This window comes from Manis pentadactyla, chromosome 1, assembly GCF_030020395.1.
Source record: "Manis pentadactyla isolate mManPen7 chromosome 1, mManPen7.hap1, whole genome shotgun sequence".
NCBI classification, from domain to species: domain Eukaryota; kingdom Metazoa; phylum Chordata; class Mammalia; order Pholidota; family Manidae; genus Manis; species Manis pentadactyla.
Genome location: NC_080019.1, coordinates 7,604,816 through 7,627,396, shown reverse-complemented (window position 1 = coordinate 7,627,396; position 22,581 = coordinate 7,604,816). Strand labels below are relative to the sequence as shown.

General features: G+C 34.6%; 1 protein-coding gene across 5 annotated transcripts in view; it reads left to right on the top strand.

Annotated features, from left to right (window-relative positions):
- The window catches only part of FZD3 (frizzled class receptor 3), an 83,971-nt gene that overhangs the window by 14,691 nt on the left and 46,699 nt on the right, over positions 1–22,581 (top strand). For all 5 annotated transcript variants that reach the window (XM_057506246.1, XM_057506300.1, XM_057506335.1 and 2 more), the window contains 2 exons: positions 17,479–17,675; positions 20,935–21,952. In XM_057506246.1, coding sequence (XP_057362229.1) covers positions 17,491–17,675; positions 20,935–21,952 — 1,203 coding nt within the window. In that variant the 5' untranslated portion in view covers positions 17,479–17,490. The remainder of the gene's footprint in view (positions 1–17,478; positions 17,676–20,934; positions 21,953–22,581) is intronic.

Genomic DNA, 22,581 nt, shown 5'->3' with positions numbered 1-22,581 from the left:
AGTAGGATACAGTTTCTATGGTTACAGACCCTTTGTGGAGTGACAGAGATTGGAATTCTAATTCTCATGAGTCAAATTTTGGCCTTTGACTCTGTCCCCTTTTCACACCCCTTGCTAAGCTTGGGCTGTTGCTCTGCTTGAAGGCTTGTCAGCTAGCAGGTTCCTATGGTAACAGGAATGGAAATTTGAAAGAAGAGAGAATGGGAGCACAAAGGCTTGGTTGATTTGAATTTAAATAAAGAATGGAAGGTTCCATATAGTGCACCTTTGTTGTAGAAACCAGATATTTAATTTTAGAAAGTTACTTTTCAGTTTGTAAACTTCCTATACCCAGGTCTTGTTTTAGTGAACAAAAGTATTACTGTTTAAGTAAGTATTTGGTAACAATCTTTAAAATTTAATCAGGTGAAGTTCTTTTTCTTCTTCATAGAGCTTTAATGTTATTCCTTATCTTTCTTGTTTTCAACTTTATAATACTCAGTCTACCTCGTTTAATTCTGATGTTTCTGAGGTTAAGGATTATTGGAGCTAAAATCAAGGCAATTTGCTTATTTCAAAAATATTAATATTTTTGTTTTTATATAACAGCTTTACTGAGGTATAATTTGTATACAATAAACTACACACATTTAAAGTGTTCAAGCCAATGAACTTTGACAGATGTATATACACCCTTGAAACACCACCACAAACAAGATACAGAACATTTCTATCACCTTAAAAGCCTCCTTGTGTCCCTTTGTAGTCCATGTCCCTCTAAACTCTCTGCTCTAAACAACCACTGATTTGCAGTTAGTTGTCATTTTCTCGAGTTTTATGTAAATGTTATCATTACAGTATTCACTGTTATATGACTGGTTTCTTTCACCCAGCATAGTGATTTGAGATTTTCATGTTTGTTAATGATTTTCATTCATGTTTTGTTTTGCTTTTTAAAAACATCATTCCAGTTGACTTTCTCATTTGCTGAGAATAGAGAATTAATTCACTAGGGTTTCTTAGGCCCACTAAATAGGCCTGCTACAGTTCTTTAATTTACAACTTTTCCCTAATCCCCTTTTAAGTTATCATTTACAAAGTTCTGCATGCTGACTATGTATTATTATTTGTGTGTTTTCAAGACCATTTTAGAGGAGAAGACTGAAGTTTAGAGAGGTTATGTAGGCAAACTGGTTAAGCTCAAGGGCTCTGGATAAGAATGCTAGCGTTTAGCCAGAGACGGGTAAGATTCCTCAAGGGAGGAACAACCTAAGACAGGCACAGTCACAGGGGGGCCATCAGGTGAGAAATTGGGGATCAACAGAGGTGAGGCTTAGAACCTCACCCCCCCTGTTTTGAGAGAAATCTTCTGCATCCGTGGATGTTTTATTGCCCTTGTCTGGCTTGGATTAACACTTAGTCTACAGACACACACCTGATCATCTACATTTGCTCTCTTATAGCACTAAACTATGTTTTCTACCTTTATCTTGTATCTACCTACCACTTCAGCATTTTATTAAAAAAAAAAAATAATAATAATAATAATAAGGGAGAAATGTGGGATTCACATATAAATCAAGTATAAAAATCAAACAAATATTCATATTTGACCTGATTGTTTATAGTTCATGATGCGTGATCAAAATCGAAAGTTTCTGTGATGACTGCCCTTGTACTGTTCACCATGTAAGAACTTATTCACTATGTAAGAATTTGTTCACCATGTAAGAACTTGTTCGTTATGGTTCAGAAGATTGCAGACGAGAATTAGGCTTGGGGTGGATTAATGATTGTGCATTGAGCATTGAGTCCCCTATACAGAATTTTATTGTTGTTAACAACCATTTGATCAATAAATATGAGAGATGCTCTCTTCAAAAAAAAAAAAAAAAATGGAACCAGACAAAATGGACACTTCGTGTCTGGCTGCTTTCAGTATTACAATGTTTTTAAAATGCATTCATGTTGTTGTGTACACCCTTAGTTCATTTTTAAATTATTCTGGGGTCACAGTCCATTGTGTGGATATCCAGCATTTTGTTTATCCATTTCTGTGTTGTTATTTGTTACCCAGTTTTTGGCTACTATGAACAAAGCTGCAGTGGGTCCATCTGTGTAACTCTTGGGGGCATGTATGTTTACTTCTCTTGGGTATATATTGGGGATGTGGTACCATACTACAGAAGGTATGTTTAATGTATGTATGGGAAACTGCCAACTCTTCTTCAAAGTGAGGCACTTGGTTTTGAGATTCCTGATTAAACCGTGTGCTTCGTTATCTACCCTTCAGTAACCCAAAAAAAAAAAAGAATGCTAGGGTTTGACTTGGGTCTGTCTTGTAGCTGTGTAATCTTGGACAATTTACTTAATTTTCTATGTCTCACTTTTTTCACATATATAAAATGTGATTAATAATAATAATAACTTTATGGGATTATTGAGAGAATTAAATGAGCAATGTGTGTAAGGTACTTGAAACGTTGCCTAGCCTACGGTAAGTGTCTGTAAATGCTAGCTGAGAAAGTACTCCTGAGGTACTTAACAATTAAAAAGTGGCAGAAGCATAAACTTGTAGCTTTAGGCTCATTGTAAGCAGCACACAGTAGTCACCAGATCAATTTTATAATTCATGATGGGGCTTCCAGATGGAGGTTTTATGAACATAGTAACATAGTATCGGGTCAGTTGGTACTTTATGTATTATGGAATATAAAGCAAGTTGATACTTAAAAGAGCCAAGTGTGCATATATGTATTATGTATGTACATACATCAGCATGTGAATGTAATACAGTTTTAACTTTTAGTTTAAAATAATTATAAACTCATGGGAAGTTGCAAAAATAGTACAGATTCTGTGTACTCTACCTAGTTACATAAAATACCTATTATGTCTAATAACCTAGTTATAAAAAATACCTAGTATTTTATATTACTATTATATAGAATCAAAATCAGGAAATTAACACGGTACAATCTATAAACCTTATCACATTTCACCAGTTTTCACATGTACTCGTTTTTCTGTGCATATACACATATGTGTGTGTGTGTAGTCTGCAATTTTATCACATGTATGTAGCCACCACTATAGCTAAATATAGAACTGTTTTATCACCACCAAGGAATTCCCTTATGCTTCCTTTCTCCCTCTTCCGCTCTCCTAATCCCAAGCAACCAGTAATTTGTTCTCTATATATAATTTTGTTATTTCAAGAACGTTACATAAATGCAGTCACACAGTAGATAATCTTTTGACATTGGCTTTTTTCACTTAGCATAATACTTTTTCAGATCCATTCAAATCAGTAGTCATTGTTTTTAATTACTGAATAGTATTCTGTTATACAGATATACCATAATTTGTTCAACCACCTATTGAAGGAAATTTGGGTTGTTTCCATATATTCATTATTATAAATAAAGCTGCTAAGAACATTGGTGTACAGGTTTTTGTGCAGACAGAAATTTTCATTTTTCAGGGGAAGGAGGATCGATAAATGTCCAGGAGTGTAATTGCTGGATGATACGATAAACATATGTTTGGTTTTTTAAGAAACCGCTCTTTTCCACAGGATTGTTTTACCTTCCCATCAGCAGTATATGAGAGATTTACTTTCTAGGCATTCTCACCAGCATTTGGTATCGTCACTATTTATATTTCAGCTTTTCAAATATGTATGTAGTGATATCTCATATGTCATTTTAATGTACACTTCCCTCATGGCTAATAATATTGAACATCTTTTCATGTGCTTATTTACCGTTCATATATATCCTCTTTGGTGAAATGTCTGTCTTTTGTTCATTTCCAATTGAATCATTTCTTACTTTTTAGTTTTGAGAGTTCTTTATGTATTCTAGTTACAAATCCTCTGCTTGCTATGTGGTTTACAAATAGTTTATCCTAGTCTGTAGCTTATCTTTTCATCATTTTAACAAGGTCTCTAGGAGATCAGAAGTTTTAAATTTTAATGAAGTTCTTTTAACTGAATTTTTTTATTTTATGGATCACGCTTTTGGTCTAATTTATTTATTCATTTATTTATTTGACATACAATCTTATTTAGTTTCAAGTATACAGCAAAGTAGTTCAGCAGTTACACATATTGTTAAATCCTCACCCCTACTAGTACAGCTACTATCTGTCAATATAGAAAGATGTTACAGAATCACTGGCTGTATCCTCCATGCTGTACTACTATCCCTGTGACCACTGTACATAATGATTGAGAATTTTGTGCCCCTTTTTTCCTCTCAGCCTCAACCCCTCCTGCTTGGTAACAAGTAGTCACTTCTCAGTGTTTATGAGTCTACTGCTGTTTTGTTCCTTCTATTTTGCTTTGTTTTATATTCCACAAATAATTGAAATCATATGGTATTTGTCTTTCTCCACCTGCCTTATTTCACTGAGCATTTTACCCTCTAGATCCACCATAGTGTTGTAAATGGCAGGGACTCATTTCTTTTAGGCTGAATAATATTCCATTGTGTGTATGTACCACTTCTTTATCCATCCATCTATTGATGGACACTTAGGTTGCTTCCATATCTTGGCTATTGCAAATAGTGTGGTAATAAACACAGGGGTGCATGTATCTTTTTGAATCAGGGATTTTGTTTTCTTTAGGTAAATTCCTAGAAGTGGAATTACTGCGTCGAATGGTATTTCTATTTTTAATTTTTTGAAGAACCTCCATACTGCTTTCCACAGTGGCTGCACCAATTAACTTTCAAACCAACAGTATAGGAGGGTTCTCATTTCTCTACATCCTTGCCTACACATGTTCTTCCTTGTCTTTTGGATAGTAGCCATTTTTATTGGTATGAGGTAATATCTCATTGTGGTTTTGATTTGCATTTTCCTGATAATTAGCTATGTGGAGCATCTTTTCATGTGCCTGTTGGCCATCTGTATTTCTTCTTTGTAGAAGTGTCTGTTCACGTCCTCCACCCATTTTTTAATTGGGTTATTTGTTTTTTTTGGTGTTGAGGCATTTGAACCCTTTATATATTTTTGCTATTAAGCCCTTATTGGGTAAATTGTTTACTAATATATTCTCCCATACTCTAGGTTGCCTTTTTGTTTTGGTGATGGTGTTCTCTGCTGTACAGAAGCTTTTTAGTTTCATGTAGTCCTGCTTGCTCATTTTTAATTTTGTTTCCCTTGTCCAAGGAGCTGTGTCTAGGAAAAAATTGCTTATGTTAAAGACATTTTTGCCTATGTTTTCTTCTGAGAGTTTTATGGTTTCATGTCATACATTCAGGTCTTTGGTCCAGCTTGAGTTTACTTATGTGTATGGAGTTGGGCAGTAACACAGTTTCATTCTTCTGCATGTAACTGTCCAGTGTTCCCAACACCAGTTATTGAAGAGGCTGTCTTTTCCCCATTCTATATCCATGGCTCCTTTATCATGTATTAATTGACCATATCTGCATGGGTTTATATTTGGGCTCTCTATTCAGTTCCATTGATCTATGGGTCTGTTCTTGTGCCAGTACCATATTGTTTTGATTACTATAGTTTTGTAGTATAGCTTGAAGTCAGGGAACATAATACTCCCAGCTTTGTTCTTCCTTCTTAGGATTGCTTTGGCTTCAGGGTCTTTTGCAGTTCCATATGAGTTTTAGAACCATCTAATTCATCGAAAAATGCCATTGGAATTTTGATAGGAATTGCATTGAATCTGTAAATTGCTTTGGGCTGGATGGCCATTTTGACAATATTAATTCTTATCCATGAGCATGGGTATCTTATTTAATTTCTCTCATGAGTGTCTTATAGTTTTCAGAGTATAGGTTTTTCACTTCCTTGGTTAGGTTTATTCATAGGTGTTTTATTCTTTTTAATGCAATTATAAATGGAATTGTTTTCCTTATTTCTGTTTTTCCTAGTTCATTGTTAGTATACAGGAACACAACAGATTTCTGTGTATTAATTTTGTATCCTGCAACTTTGCTGAATTCAGTTTTTAGTTCTAATAGTTTTTTGGTGGAGTTACAGAGTCTACATATAATATGTCATCTGCAAATAGTGACAGTTTAACTTCTTCCTTACCAGTTTGGATGCCTTTTTCTCTTTGTGTTGTCCAATTGCCATGGATGACTAGGATCTCCAGTATTATGGTTAAATACAAGTAGTGAGAGTGGACATCTTTGTCTTCTTCCTGATCTTAAAGGAAAAGCTTTGAGCTTTTCACCTTTAAGTATGATGTTTGCTGTGGGCTTGTCACATATGGCCTTTATTGTGTTGAGGTACATACCCTCTATACCCATTTTGTTTAGAGTTTTTATCATGAATGGATGTTGAATTTTGTCAGATGCTTTTTCAACATCTATTGAGATGATTTGGTGTCACTTCTAAGAACTTTTCACCTAACCCTACATCTAGATTTTTTTTTCAACTTTTAAAAGTTTTACATTTAAATCCAGGATCAACTTTGAGTTAATTTGAGTATGTTATGGTTCATATTTCTTGCCTGTAAATATCCACCAGCTCCAGCACCATTTATTGATAAGATCACCTCTCCTTCCACTGTTGACTGGCTTTTGCTTCTTTGTTAAAAATCAGTTAGCCATCAGTAGATGAATGGATAAAGAAGATGTGGTACATATACACAATGGAATATTACTCAGCCATAAGAAAAAAACAGATCTTACCATTCACAACAACATGGATGGAGCTAGAGAGTATTATGCTCAGTGAAATAAGCCAGGCGGAGAAAGACAACTACCAAATGATTTCACTCATATGTGGAGTATAAGAACAAAGGAAAACTGAAGGAACAAAACAGCAGCAGAATCACAGAACCCAAGAATGGACTAACAGTTACCAAAGGGAAAGGGACTAGGGAGGATGGGTGGGAAGGAGGGATAAGGGCGGGGAAAAAGAAAGAGGGCATTACAATTAGCATATATAGTACGTGGGGGGCATGTGCAACACAGAGAAGACAAGTAGTGATTTTATAGCATCATGCTATGCAGATGGACAGTGACTGTGAAGAGGTATGTGGGGGGGAATTGGTGAAGGGGGGAGCCTAGTAAACATAATGTTCTTCATGTAATTGTAGATTAATGATACCAAAATTTAAAAAAACAAAAAGTAATAAATAAATACATACATACATACATACATACTGCTTTAAAAAAATCAGTTAGCCATCCTTGTGTGGGTTTAGTTCTGGGTTCTCTATTCTGTTCTACTGATTTTTGTGTGTTCTTTTCCACCAATACTATCTTGATTACTGTTAGCTATAATATAGTATGTCTTAAAATTGGATAGCATGATTCTTCCCACTTTCTTTTTCAAAATTGTTTCAGCTATTCTACTTCCTTTGTATTTTCATATGTGTTTTAGAATAAGCTCATTTTTATCTACTACTAGTCACACTGGAGTTTAATAGAAATTTCATTAAATCTAGAGATCATTTAGGAGAGAATTGGTATCTTTACATGTTGAATCTTCAGTCCATGAACAGTGTCATTATGGATTGAATCAAGTCCCTCAAAAATTTTCTCCTAAGCCCCAGTACCTCAGAATGTTATTTGGAAATAGGGTTGTTACAAATTTAATTACTTAAGATGAAGTCATACTGGAGTAGAGAGGGGTCCCTAATCCATTGTGACCATTGTCTTTATAGAGGGGAAATTTAGGCAGAGACACACATAGGGGGAAAGTGATGTAAAGAGGCACAGGGAGAATGCTATGTGAAGACTGTATTTATGCTGCTACAATCCAAGGAACTACAAAAGGCTAGGAGAGATGCCAGGAACAGATCCTTCTCTAGCATCTTCAGAGGAAACATGGATTTGCCGACACCTTGATCTTGGACTTCTAGCTTCCAGAAATATGGGGCAGTGAAGTTCTGTTGTTTAAGACAGTTTGTGGTACTTTATTACAGCAGCCCTAGCAAACTAATGCAAGTGTGTATCTATTTATTTATATCTTACTTGATTTCATCTGCACTTTATAGTTGTAATCATACAAGACCTATATATGTTTTGTTGGATTATACCCAAATGTTTGTTTATTTCTTTTTTTAGTGATTATAAACATTGTTTTAATTTAGTTTCTACATGGTTATTACATATAGAATGCAGTAATATATAGAAATACAGTTGGGTTTTTTGTATGTTTTTCTTGTATACTGCAACCTTTCTGAACTCACTTATTAGTTCTAGAAGGTGTTTTTTATAGATTCCTTCGGATTTTCTGTGTAGACAGTAATGTCATCTGCAAATGACAGTTTTACTTCTTTCTCCAATTTCTATGCTTTTTATTTCCTTTCCTTACTTTACTGTGCTGATAGGACTTCCAGTACCATGTTGAGTAAGAGTGGTTTGAGCATGGATACTTCCTTGTTTTCAGTCTTAGAGGTATGCATCAGTGTTTCATTGTAGGGTTTTTGTAGACGCTCTTTATCAAGTTGAGGAAGGTACCTTCTACTTCTAGTTTGCGGAAAACTTAAAATCATGAATACTTTTTCTGCATCTTTTGGCATGATGGTGTGATTTTTCTTTGTTGGTCTGTTAGTTTGGTGGATTACATTAATTGTTTTTTGAATATTGAACCAACCTTGAGTTTATGGAAGAAACCCTACTAGGTTATGGCATATAATGCTTTTTTAAAATTTTATTTTTCTTATTTTTTATTAAGGTATCATTGATACACAATCTTATGCCCAGGTTTCACATGAGCAACATTGTGGTTACTACATTCCCCCCTATTATCAAGTCCCCACCACATACCCCATAGCAGTCACTGCCCATCAGCATAGTAAGATGCTATAGAGTCACTACTTGTCTTCTCTGTGCGATGCTGCCTTCCCTGTGCACCCCCTCCATATTAAATGTGTTAATCATAATACCCCTTAAACCCCTTATCCCTCCCTCCCCACCTACCCTCCCCAACCCTTTCTCTTTGGTAACCGTTAGTCCATTCTTAGGTTCTGTGAGTCTGCTGCTGTTTTGTTCCTTCAGTTTTTGCTTTGTTCTTATGCTCCACAGATGAGTGAAATCATTTGGTACTTGTCTTTCTCCATCTGGCTTATTTCACTGAGCATAATACCCTTTAGCTCCATCCATGTTTTTGTAAATGGTAGAATTTGTTTTCTTCTTATGGCTGAATAATATTCCATTGTGTATCTGTACCACATCTTCTTTATCCATTCATCTACTGATGGACACTTAGGTTGCTTTCATGTCTTGGCTATATAATGTTTTCAATATATTTTTGGATTTGATTTGCTATTTTTTTGTTAAAGATTTTTGCATTAATGTTCATGAGGGATATTGGTATGTAGTTTTCTTTTGTACTTTGTTTGGTAATGTTAAGTAACACTTGCTTTATAGAATTAGTTGGGAAATAGCCCCTTCTTTGTTGTTTTCTTGAAGAGATTGCATAGCATTGGTGTTGATTCTTTAAATGGTTAGATTTTAGCAATGAAATCATCTGGATTGGACATGGCTTTTTCAAGACATATTTAACTACAAATTCAGTTTCTTTAATAGTTATAGGACTGTTCAGATTATTGATTTCATCTTGGGTGAGTTTTGGTCATCTGACTTTTGAGGACTTGGTCCACTTTGTCTAAGTTGTCTAGTTTATATGCACAGAGTTATTTGTAATTCCCTTGTTATCTTTTTCATATCTTCAGAGCCTCTGTTGACATCCTCTTTCATTATTGATATTGGTAATTTGTGTTTTTCCTTTTTCTCTCTTCATCAGTCTTGCCTGTAGCTTATCAGTTTTATTGATATTTTCAAAGAACCAGATCTTAATTTGAGTGACTTTTTTCTCCATTCCTTTTCTGTTTTAAATATCATTGATTTCTGCTCTTTATTATTCCTTTTCCTTTGCTTGCCTTCAGTTTATTTTGCTGTTTTGACTATTATGAATAATGCTGCTCTGCCATGAAAATTGATACACAAGGTTTTGCTAGAACACGATTTTTAATTCTTTTGAGTGTATACCTAGAAATGGAATTGTTGGAACATATGGTAATTCTATGTTTTAACTTCTTGAGGAATTACCAAACTGTTTTACGTAGTGATTGCATCATTTTACATTCCCACCAGCAATGTGTGAGGGTTCTGATTCCTCCACCTCCTTGTCAACACTTTTGTTGTTTTTTAGAGTATAGCTACATAGTGGTTGTAACATAGTATCTCATTGGGTCTTGATTTGCATTTCCCTAATGACAAATGTCATTGAACATCTTTTCATGTGCTTGTTGGCCATTACATCACTTCTTTGGAGAAATGTCTAATCAGGGTTTTTGCCCACTGAAAAAATTGGGTTGTCTCTTGAGTTGTAGGAATTCCTCATGTATTTTGCACACTAAACCCTTATCAGGTATGTGATTTAAAAGTTGTTTGTTTTTTTATCCCCATTCCTTGGGTCGTCTGTTTACTCTCCTGATAGTGTTGTTTGGCATACAAGCACTTTTAATTTTGATCAAGTTCAGTGTACCTAATTTTTCTTCTGTGCTTGTGTTTTGGGTGTCATATCTAGGAAACCATTGCCAAATCCAAGGTTGTGAAGACATATCCCTGTGCTTCCTTATGCACGTTTCATAGATTGTGCTCTTATATTTAGGCTTTTGATCTATTCTGAGTTAATTTTTATAAGGCAAGTGACCCACTTTATTCCTTTGCATGTGAATATCCAGTTGTCCTAGCACCATTTGTTGGAGAGACTATTTTTTGCCCATTGAATGGGCTTTGTGAAAATCAGTTGACACACATGTGAAGGTTTATTTCTGAATTAGCAGTTCTGTTCTATTGATCTATTTGTATAGCCTTTTGCCAGTACCATAGTGTTTTGATTACTATAGCCTTGTAATAAGTTTTGAAACTGGGAAGTATGAGTACTCCAACTTTGTTCTTATTTTTCAAGATTGCTTTTACCTGTTTGGAATCTCTAAAATTCCATGTGAATTTTAGGATCAGCTTTTCCATTTTTTCAACACCACCACAGAGGCCACTGGGATTTTTGAAGGATTATGTTGAAGCTGTAGACTGCTTTAGGGAGTATTGCCATCTTAACACATTAAGTCTTCCAGTCTGTAAATACAGGGTTTCTGTTTGTTAGGTCTTCTTCAGTTTCTTTCAGTAATACTTTGTAGTTTTCTGTCTTTAACCATATTGGTTAAATTTATTCTGAAGTATCCATTCTTTTCTCTTATAGATGGAATTGTTTTTAAATTTCCTTTTCAGTTGGTAGTTTGTAAAGTTTTAATTTTTAATACATTCCAGGAATAAAAAATAGAGCTGATTTTTTTTCTCAATTGAATTCCTAGTATCCCTAGTAAATTCATTTATTCTAATGATTTATAGGTTATTCTGAATTTTCTTTATAACAGTCATGTTTTATTAGTCTGATTCTGTTAAGAGACAGAATCACTCAGTGATTTAAACAAGTCATTTAAACAAATTAATATAAAGAATAAACTATTATAGAATACTTATAGAGAGAGCTCTGCAGGGATGCCATAATTGCAGCTCACTGGGTGGCCAAAAAATTCACTGGGTTACCTGCGCCAAAGCTGGAAGGCAAACAAACAGGAAGCAACCCTTCAAGGCATAGAAAAGTGTCAACTGGTGGTGGGGCAGATAGAGGGAGTAAGGGCATTGCTGCAGGCAGGCAGCCTCAAGCATGCAGTGACCATGGTGAGAGGGCTCACCAGACTGGGCTGAGGCTGTGAGGTTCCTGAGGGACCGTTCTGGGCACACGGCTCTGACAGAACACCATAGATTTCTTCCCGTTTCCACTGCTAACTGAGCAGCAGCAACAGCCAGCAAGGAAGCCCTTTTGTCCTTCAGTGTTCCTCCAACACTCTGTTGAGAAAGTCTAAAATCGTGGGTGCTGTAAAGGAGAACCCCCACGCATTATCACAGACCAGGTATTGAAGGGGAAATATGGAACTAAGAAATAAAAATTTAGTAACTGTAATGTCATCTGTGAATAATGATAGCTTAATGTATTTCCATTCTGTATACCTTTTATTTCTTTCTAATCCTTTTACTCTTTATTCCTATCTCTTCTCTTACTGCCCTGGTGAGGACTTCCAACACAATGTTAAATAGGGTAGCAATAACAAGTCTTTTTGCCACATCTTTACTCTTAGGGGAAGCTTTACCAGCAAGTATGAGGTTTCAATGGTTCGCTATATATATTTCTAGAAGACTGAGGAAATTTCCTTCTTAGTCTGTTAAGAGTTTTCATAATAAATGGATGTTGAATTTCATCAAATGTTTTTACTGCTTTTATTGAATGGATTGTGTGATTTCTTCCCCTTTTTCTATTAATGACATTAATTACATTAACTGATTTTTCAAATGTTGATCAATTTTGTATCCTTGGGGGAAAAACTTCATTTGATGTGGTATATTATTATTTTTTATATTTTTTGGGTTAACTTACTAATATTGGGATATGATTTTTACATCTATGGTCATGAGGTATAATTTTCCCTCTTGTATAGTCCCTGTTGGATTTTGTCATAAAAATTCAACTGGTTTCATGAGTTGGGAAAGTTTCTTTTTTTCCCTTTTGTGGGAAGAGTTTGTGTGTGATTGCCATAACTTCTTCCTTAAATGCTTGATAAAATTTTCTAGTGAAGCCATCTTGGCTTGGAGTTTTCTTTTGGGGACAGTTTCTAATAATGAATTAAATTTCTTTGCAGATAGAAGACTATATTTTTTATTTCTCCTTTTATGGATTTTGGTAAATTGTAATTTTTTTTTCAAGGAATTTGTTCATTTCATCCTAATATCAAATTTATTATTTATAGTATCCACACTTTTTCTAGTAGTGCTCTCTCCCTCATTCCTAATAATGGGTGATTTGAGGGCTTTTTTCCTATTTTACTTATTATTGCCTTTCCTCTACTCTCTCTTATTTTATTTGCCCCTCTTTTTCAGGCTTCTTGAGATGGAGCTTAGACCATTTTTTTTCAGGCCTTGTTATTTTCTGATATATATGTATATCAGGTAGTAGATTTCTCATGAATACAGCTTTTTCTGATATTTTGTCATCTTTACTATTTAATACTCTATATAGAATGAAAATAACTATATATAGAAAGAGAACATGTGTATGTATATATAAATATATTTGTGTGTTTATATACATGCATATATATACATGTTTGACCCTATATCAGTATAGGGGTTTGGGTGCTGACCCCCTGTGTCAAAAATCTGTGTATAACTTTGGGTTCCCCCAAAACAAAAATTTGCAGTCAAAAATCGGTGTATAACTTTTGGTTCCCCCAAAACTTAACTAGTAATAGCTTACTGTTGATCAGAAGCCTTACTGGTAATATAAACAGTCAATTAATGCATATTTTATTTTATTTTTAAAAATTAAGGTGTCATTGAAATACAATCTTATGAAGGTTTCACACGAGCAGCATTATGGTTCCAACATTCACCCATATTAGCAAGTCCCTCCGCCATCCCATTGCAGTCACTGTCTATCAGCATAGTAAGATCCTATAGTCATTACTTTTCTTCTCCATGCTGTACTGCCTTCCCCATGACCTTCCTGTATTGTGAGTGCTAATTGTAGTGCCCTTTAATCCCCTTCTCCCTCCCTCCTCACACATCCTCTCTGACTCCTTCCCTTTGGTAACCACTAGTCCCTACTTGGAGTCTGTGAGTCTGCTACAATTAACACATATTTTATATATCTATTATATACTGTGTTCTTACAATAAAGTAACTGAAAAAAATATTTTTGAAGTTGTTAGAAATCCCCCCAAATTTTCCATTATATTTATTGAAAAAAATCTGTGCATAAGTGGACCCACACAGTTTAAACCTGTGTTGTTCAAGTATCAGTATATATTGATATATATATTATGCTTTATATTTATATATATGTTATGCTGTATAGTACATATAATTATATATAAAATTTAATTTTCAGTTACAATTTCCTTTGTTGGTTATGGATAATGTAGAAGTTTGCTGTCTGATTTCCAAAATTCCAAACCTTTGGGTTATTTTTTGTGCCCTTTCTGTAATTGATTTCTACCTTAATTATATTTTAGTCATAGAAACTTCTCTGAATAATTTTAGTACTTTAAAGTTTGTTGTTTCATGCTCTAGGACCTAGAATATGGCCAATTTTGATAAAGATTCCATGAGTCTGTTAAATATGTTCCAGTCATTTTTGGGTGTTATGATCATAAATCTCTCCCTCTGTGGATTTGTGTATTTCCCCTTTCAGTTCAGTTTTTGATTTAAGTAGTTTGAAGCTATGTTAAGTGGTGCATGTGTTTAGATTTGCTTTTTAGTCTTGGTGAATTAAGTCTTTTATCTTGTGTTTATGAAATGACCTTCTTTATCTCTGAGAACACCCTTTGTCATAAAGCCTACTCCTTTTGGCTACTTCTTGGATTGCTTATTGTTTACCTTCTATTTACTTTTAACCTGTGTCTTTACATAGAAAATGTGTCTTTTGCAAATAACATAGCTTTTTCTTGTTCTCATTTTTTAACCTCATCCAAAAATCAGTCTTTCCTTAGAAGTTTTAGTCCTTTTATGTCTAATGAAATTACTGATATACTTGGATTAATATCTGTCATCTTACTCTTTCATTTCAATTTTTCCAAACTGTTTTGCATTCTTTTTTCTTATCTTGCTTTCTTTTGTATAATTCTGTTTCCCTCTTTATCACCTTATTATACATTCTTTTATTAATTACCCTAAAAATGATGATACATGCCCATGTCTTATAATACTCTAATAAAAATTACTCTAACCACTAGCCCATTAGTGCTCCTCTGACCCTCTCATCCTTTCCATTTTATTATTACACTTACTAATTTACATGTATTTTATATATTTTTTAAGACCTTTTTATTGGTACAAAGAATATTCACTTAGATTTTCCCACATATTCACCCCTTTTGTTGCTCTTAATTTTGTTTTTATATCTTTGATCATTTTCCTTCTGTTGAAGAACTCTTGAGTATTCCTTTTTTGTAAGTTTGCTGGTTACTAACTTTTGCAGTTTTTGCCTGTCTTAAAATGCCTTTACTTTGCCTTCATTTATGAAGGATACTTTTGCTGGCTATAGAATTATAGGTTGAAAGTGATTTTCTTTTAGCACTTTAAATAAATCTTTGTTTTCTGGTTTTCCAGTCAACTCTGTTACTATTTGTCCATTGAAAGGATATCTTTTTTTCCCACTGCCTGTTTATTTGATTTTCAACAATTTAAATAACATTTGCCTAGGTATGGTTCTCTTGTATTTATCCTTCTTGGGGTTTGCAGAGTTTTTTAAACCTGTAGGTTGTTATCTTTAATCAGTTTATATTTTGCCAATTCTATCTCTGATATATCTGAATTCTTAATTTCAGTGATTATGTATTTCAGTTATAGAATTTCCATTTGGTTCCTTTTATAATAGATTCTGATTTTCTGGTGAAATTCTTCATCTTTGAGTGTATTTGTCATAATTATATTCTCTTCTCTATTGAGTCCAATAGCTAAATCACAAAACCACTGTAATTTTTACTTGGTTTTTCAGTCATGTGGTTCTGTCTTTTCATGCCAAGTAACTTTTTGTTGAGTACTAGATCTTACAAAATACTGGTGAGGTTCCAGATGGTGTTACAGTACTTCAGGGAAGATTCATCCTTTTTCCCGCGAAGCAGATAAATGGGGGCAGATCATCTTAATTAAGTCATGGACTGAGCTGAGTTAAAGCTGTGTTACAGTTTTGTTTGGTCTCTGCCTCCCTTTGATTTGCTTCTGCCAATACAGTGTACTCATTCAGATGCTTCCAGTTGAGAGACTGGTATGTTCAGTTCCCATGGCAGGACTGGAAAATTAATCTATGCTTCCTCAGCTTGATAAAGCTGCCAAAAGCTCCAGTCTGCTTTTCAGATATTTTCTGCTTAGCTTCTTAGCCTTCTTCTTTTGTTCAGCTTCAGAAGTTTCAAATATCTTGAAGGAAAAACTGGCTCTGTATCAGGCTCAATTCTTGGCACATCACTGTCTCACATAGATCTTGTCTCTTTCATTTTTAATTTTTTTGTAGCCTTGCAAGACCACCAAAGCTCTGATGGTTTCTTGGTTCATAAGCGAAGCTTGATTCTTAGCCTCCTGTCTTACACCCATATTCAACATTTGCCTCCTTGGAAAAGTAGCTGAATTTACTACCTGTTCACGTTTCCCTGCTCTCTAGATTCTTGATCCCTCTAGTTCTGTTTTATCAGCAGCTCTCCAATAGCTTTAAGTAGATAATTTGAAACTTTTAAAAAAAGGTTTTAACGTTGTTCTTGATGGAAACATTGGTTTAACACTGACTCTGTGTCAGACCATTACTTGGAAGTAATGGTCACATATAGTTTATTGTTATATGTCGGTTACCACATCATTATACAGCTTTGGCATCAGTTCTTTAAGTGACTCTTGGCTTTCTGACTGCTTGGTGTTTAAGAGGCCTTTGAAAAATATGTATCATGGTAGAAATAAAATTGATTGATTCTTATTCAATAGAAAGGCCTGTTGGTGAGAATATCTATTATCAGTTCAAAATCAGTGATGACTCTGACACTAGTATATAAACAAGTGGAAAAAGTATTTGATAGTCAAAGCCCAGGTGCACATTTCTTGGGTTATTTGATCTGTTTCTGTGGTCATAATGACTACTTCAGTATGGTTTTATGTTTGGGGCCACCAGTTTTTCTTTTTGTTTCCTTAATATCAGCTTACATTGTTAGCTCTGTTTACATCATGTGATTTCAGCATTTAAAGAACTTTGTTTAAAAAATTTTTATCATGAACATGAAAACATGAGACAAATGTGAGATCCTTCCCTATAGTCCAGCCCTCAAAATTAGTACTTCAATGTATAACTACTTCTCTTCCTCTCAGCTCTTCCTCCTTTCACTTCTTGTCCTCTCTGTCCTGTTGATACATCGTTAATTGAAGATCATGTAGAATTAAAATCTCTTACAATTCTAACACCAAGCAGTAATCACTTTTATGAACATTTGGCACATCTTTTTTGAGGGTTTTTTTTTTTCCTATGTAAAATGGATTGTATTGTGGTTCTCAGCCCTGCTTCTTCATTAATATCACCTTCATTAATTAAAATACACATATCAATTCTGGGACATACCTCAGACCTAACCAAATTGGAATCTCCAGGGATAGGGCTAAAAATTTTTGTTTTTTTAAACAAAATTTTAATAACCTTCAGAAATTTTTTTTTTAAGAGGGCATCTCTCATATTTATTGATCAAATGGCTAACAACAATAAAATTCTGTATAGGGGACTCAATGCACAGTCATTAATCAACCCCAAGCCTATATCTCAACAGTCTCCAGTCTTCTGAAGCATAACAAACAAGTTCTTACATGGTGAACAACAGAAATGTTTTAAAATGGAGAAAATGAGCATTGTAATATTATATATAGAAAGTTTTAAGTTGTATACAGCTCTTTCTTTAATGAAACAATTTTAACTTTTTCCTAGCCATTCCACCCTATGGTGAATCTGGATTGTTCTCGGGATTTCCGGCCATTTCTCTGTGCACTCTATGCTCCTATTTGTATGGAATATGGACGTGTCACACTTCCATGTCGTAGGCTGTGTCAGCGGGCTTACAGCGAGTGTTCGAAGCTCATGGAGATGTTTGGTGTTCCTTGGCCTGAAGATATGGAATGCAGTAGGTGCGAAAATCAGATTTTCATGGATCATTACTTATATAACAGTGTTTAAAATTATTTGTCTTCTAGTTTATCAGAAACTAGATAAAACTTTTTTGAAGTATATGTATTAGTTTTAATTTTGAACAGCAGTTTCACAGCTCAGAATTGTTCATTTCCTTAGGAATTTGGAAGCACTAAATGAAAAAGGTAGAAAAAGAAAATGTTTTTATGAAGGAATTTTTAAGAATTAAGAAAGAAAGATTTTCATGGATCATTACTTATATAACAGTGTTTAAAATTATTTGTCTTCTAGTTTATCAGAAACTAGATAAAACTTTTTTGAAATAATCGAGAAATTCGTTTGATTTTTCCTGGTTATAAAAGTAGTGCCATTTATGAGAAATTAGAAAATACAGAGAAGAAAATAATCATTTTTTACCTTTCATTAAATATCTTTAATGATGATATAATGGGACTTAAATATCTGTATAACTTAAGTGTGTTAATGACCAAAGTAGTTCTGGCAGTTCTGTTTTTGTCATGTATGAACATAACCTAGAAAATGTCAGGTGCTTTTCATATCACCTCAGATATTTTGTAAACATTTCCTAGAGGTTTAAGACTGTTTACTAGACAGTCTTATATATGTATATGAGAGAACATTATTATTAGTAATAATGTGTACAGTAATACTGTATTTCTCATATAATAATGTACCTTTTTATATTCTGAAATATTTCAAGGATAAGGAATAATAAAATCAATAAATATGTACCTGTTATTATCTAACTTCATCTAAACTTAACATCTTATAATATTTACTTTAGTTTTTTTTTTTAATAAAACAGTACAGATAGAATTGAAAGTTCCTTAGTCTCTATCTTGACTTCATTCCCTTCTTTCCTTCCCAGAGATGAGGTCATCATTATGTTGAATATGTTGTTAATCATTCCTGTACTTGCTTTTATGCTCTTACTACATATATACCTGTCCACAGACAACATTAAAATTCTTTGTTTAGGAGGCACTGAAACAGGGACCTGAATGGAGTGAGAACAAATAATACAGGTCTCTAGGGAAGAACAGTCTGAGCAGAGGGAACAGCAGTGAGTGCAGATGATCTGGAGTGGAAGCATGCTTGGTATAAAGGACAACACAGAGACCAAAGAGGCTGGAGCCAAGTGAGTGAGGGAGAATGGACAGAAAGAAGAGAGAAGTGCTGGGGTTGGGGTCTTTGCAGCTTTGAAATGGAATTTGGATTTGACTGAGTGAGGTAGGGAACCATTAGAGGATTTTGAGGAGAAGAGACAAGACCATGAGCACAGCAGTTATCATGTCTTTAAAGGATTGCTCTGGCTGTGTGTGAAAATGGAGATAAGTTGGAAGCTACTCCACAAGTCCAGGGAAGAGGTATTGATGGCTCAGATGAGAAGTGGTCAGGTTCTGGGTCTATCATAAAGTAGAATGACATGAATTGCTGGTAGATTTTGAGGTATATATGAGAGGGAAGAGACTTGAGGGATGACCCTAAGGTTTTTGGCCTGAGCAAGTAGAGTAATGGAATTACCACTTATGCAGATGGGGAAACCTAAGAAGCAGAAATTAAGAGTTCAGCTGGAAGGGTTGTGAAATATGGTATATGTATATGTCGGGCAGCTGGATATACAGATATGTCCATAAAAACATACAGTAGTACTTTGCATGGTTTTAAATTTTATATCAGTGTTTATATGTACATATATACACACATTTCTACGACATGCTTGCCTCTGCAGCCTTATCACCTGTCACAAGTCGTGCACACCTCATGGTCCCCAGTACTAACCACACCCTGTTCAACCTCTGTGTCTTTGCTTGCATTCAGTACTAGCAAATAATGATTCAGAATCCTGTGTTGAGGAATTTACTCTGTGGAGTCTTTTGTAACCTCTTCCCCTGAAATAAAAAAATCTTAGTGTTTATCATTTTATATTTAATATAGATTTTGATTTCTTCATTATCACAATGCTGAATTTTGTGTTCTATCTATAAGTTTGGGTCTCCTTTTAGAATTAAGGATAGAGAGCCTGGTTTGTCTTTTTATGTTTAACTCCTAGCATACTGCAGTATTCCAATAAATGTGTAATTCCCAGCCTGGTAAAGAAACACAAGATGTGTAATTCCCAGCCTGGTAAAAAAAATGGATAATATTAGAAAACAAAACATTAATCAGCTACAGCATAATGTGCATGTTTTTGGCAAATTTAGTACCAAAGATAATTTCTTGGAAATTATTTGATACATATAAACTAGCAAACATCTTGTTGGTTGAAGCTTGAGGGCTGTGAAACTGATACTAGCAAGAAAACTGAAGGTGCAGGAAGTTCATGAGAATCATCCTTAGTCAGGTAAGTATGTCTGCAGCACAAACCTGTTTTCTTTGTTGTGAGTCTATGACATTTTCTTAAGTCTGCAGATTATGTTCCTCTAGAAACTTGTTTAGAGGCAGATTTCTGGACCTTAACACAGGCATACTAAAATATGATTAGGGGTGGCAAGGAACAAGAATTTGCATTTTAAAATGGTGTTAAGTTTTTCTTATGCACACCAAAGTTTGAGAGTACTGAGTTAGAGAATGTAATGTATTGGAGAGAAATTAGGAATAATAGGAAAGAACTAGTTGACATTAGAGACCTTAGAAGGATTTTTAATATGATAAGCAGCGAGTGAGTGTGAAATGTGAAGATCTACAAACTAAGCCACTTGTAAGGATTTTTAGTGTAAATGTAACTGAAAATAACCTTGGGACACACATTTAGGAAAGACTTTTAACTCTTAAGCTTGAGTAAGTTCTACTGAGTCTCGAGTCAGTTGAACAGCACACTGTAGTTACAGGTTGGGAAAAAAGTTACTTTTAGCTACTATTCTGTTGGAGCTGTATATTATATATTATATATATATATAGTTTGAAACCTTAGTCTAAACTGTGTCCTAAATAAATAGTCTGTATATACAGTGTTCTTTATCAGTGGTTATAGTTGACTATTTTAATAAAGAGTACTTTTTTTTTTTTGAAGCCAAAACTAAATTATTAAACCATATTATTTTTTAGGTCAAATATGGAAAATATATAGTCCACAAACAGGTTATCACCATTTACTTTTTTCCTATTTATTATAATTGGGCTCCAAGGCCATAACAATAAATAAGGTCATGGGTACTAAATTTGGAAATCCGAATTGTTATGTGGCAGTGTATTTCACCAATAACTAAAAATGATTCTCATCTTAAATTTTTTTAGGTTCCCAGATTGTGATGAACCATATCCTCGACTTGTGGATCTGAATTTAGCTGGAGATCCTACTGAAGGAGCCCCAGTGGCAGTGCAGAGGGACTATGGTTTTTGGTGTCCCCGAGAGTTGAAAATTGATCCTGATCTTGGTTATTCTTTTTTGCACGTGCGTGATTGTTCACCTCCTTGTCCAAATATGTACTTTAGGAGAGAAGAACTTTCATTTGCTCGATATTTCATAGGATTGATTTCAATCATTTGCCTCTCTGCCACATTGTTCACTTTTTTAACTTTTTTGATTGATGTCACAAGATTCCGTTATCCTGAAAGACCTATTATATTTTACGCAGTCTGCTACATGATGGTGTCATTAATTTTCTTCATTGGGTTTTTGCTTGAGGACCGAGTAGCCTGCAATGCATCTAGTCCTGCACAGTATAAGGCTTCCACGGTGACACAAGGATCTCATAATAAAGCCTGTACCATGCTTTTTATGGTACTCTATTTTTTTACTATGGCTGGCAGTGTTTGGTGGGTAATTCTAACCATCACATGGTTCTTGGCAGCTGTGCCAAAGTGGGGTAGTGAAGCTATTGAGAAGAAAGCATTGCTGTTTCACGCCAGTGCATGGGGCATTCCTGGAACTCTAACTATCATCCTTTTAGCGATGAATAAAATTGAAGGTGACAATATCAGTGGCGTGTGTTTTGTTGGCCTCTACGATGTTGATGCATTGAGATATTTTGTTCTTGCTCCCCTCTGCCTGTATGTGGTAGTTGGGGTGTCTCTCCTCTTAGCTGGCATTATATCACTAAACAGAGTTCGAATTGAGATTCCATTAGAAAAGGAGAACCAAGATAAACTGGTGAAGTTTATGATCCGGATTGGTGTTTTCAGCATTTTGTATCTCGTACCACTCTTGGTGGTAATTGGATGCTACTTTTATGAGCAAGCTTACCGTGGCATCTGGGAAACAACATGGATACAAGAACGCTGCAGAGAATATCACATTCCGTGTCCATATCAGGTAAGGGAAACCTTGTTCTAAACTTCAGAATATGTAACAGTGAGAAGAAGGCATGTTACTATGAAGAGGTTAGCTGGGTTTTTTAAAAACTTCATGAACTATCAACATGTACATTAAAGCTTTAAGGTGAAGATAAACACTGTAGTTAAGAATGTAATACACATTTCTATTAAACATCTGCCTTTTACAAGTCTAAGCTATAGGCTTTTAAGCAATTGTGTTATCACAAAACTGTTGCTTGTGATTTTTTAGAGGTCTTCTGGTTTGGGGAGAAGGAGCACTTCACCAGCTGATGAAAAGGCACTGTCTTTTCACTTTTTTAATGGAGTCCTTTGGTGAGCAGAAGCTTACAAATGTGTTTATACAACTTTCTGTTCATTTCTTTAAAATTGCATCTTGTTTAAGAAATCTCTGCTCCAAGCTCATAAAAAATATTCTCCTGTTTTCTTCAGCAGTTTTAAAATTTCATTTTTTATGTTTGGATTTTGAATTTGTAGAATTTATTTTTACACGTGGTGTGAAGGGGAGATACCATTTTTTAAAATGTAGATACCCAGTTAGCACCATTTGTTGACTCTCCCATCTTTCCTCCACTGATCTGTAGTTCTGCCTCTGTCATATATCAAGTT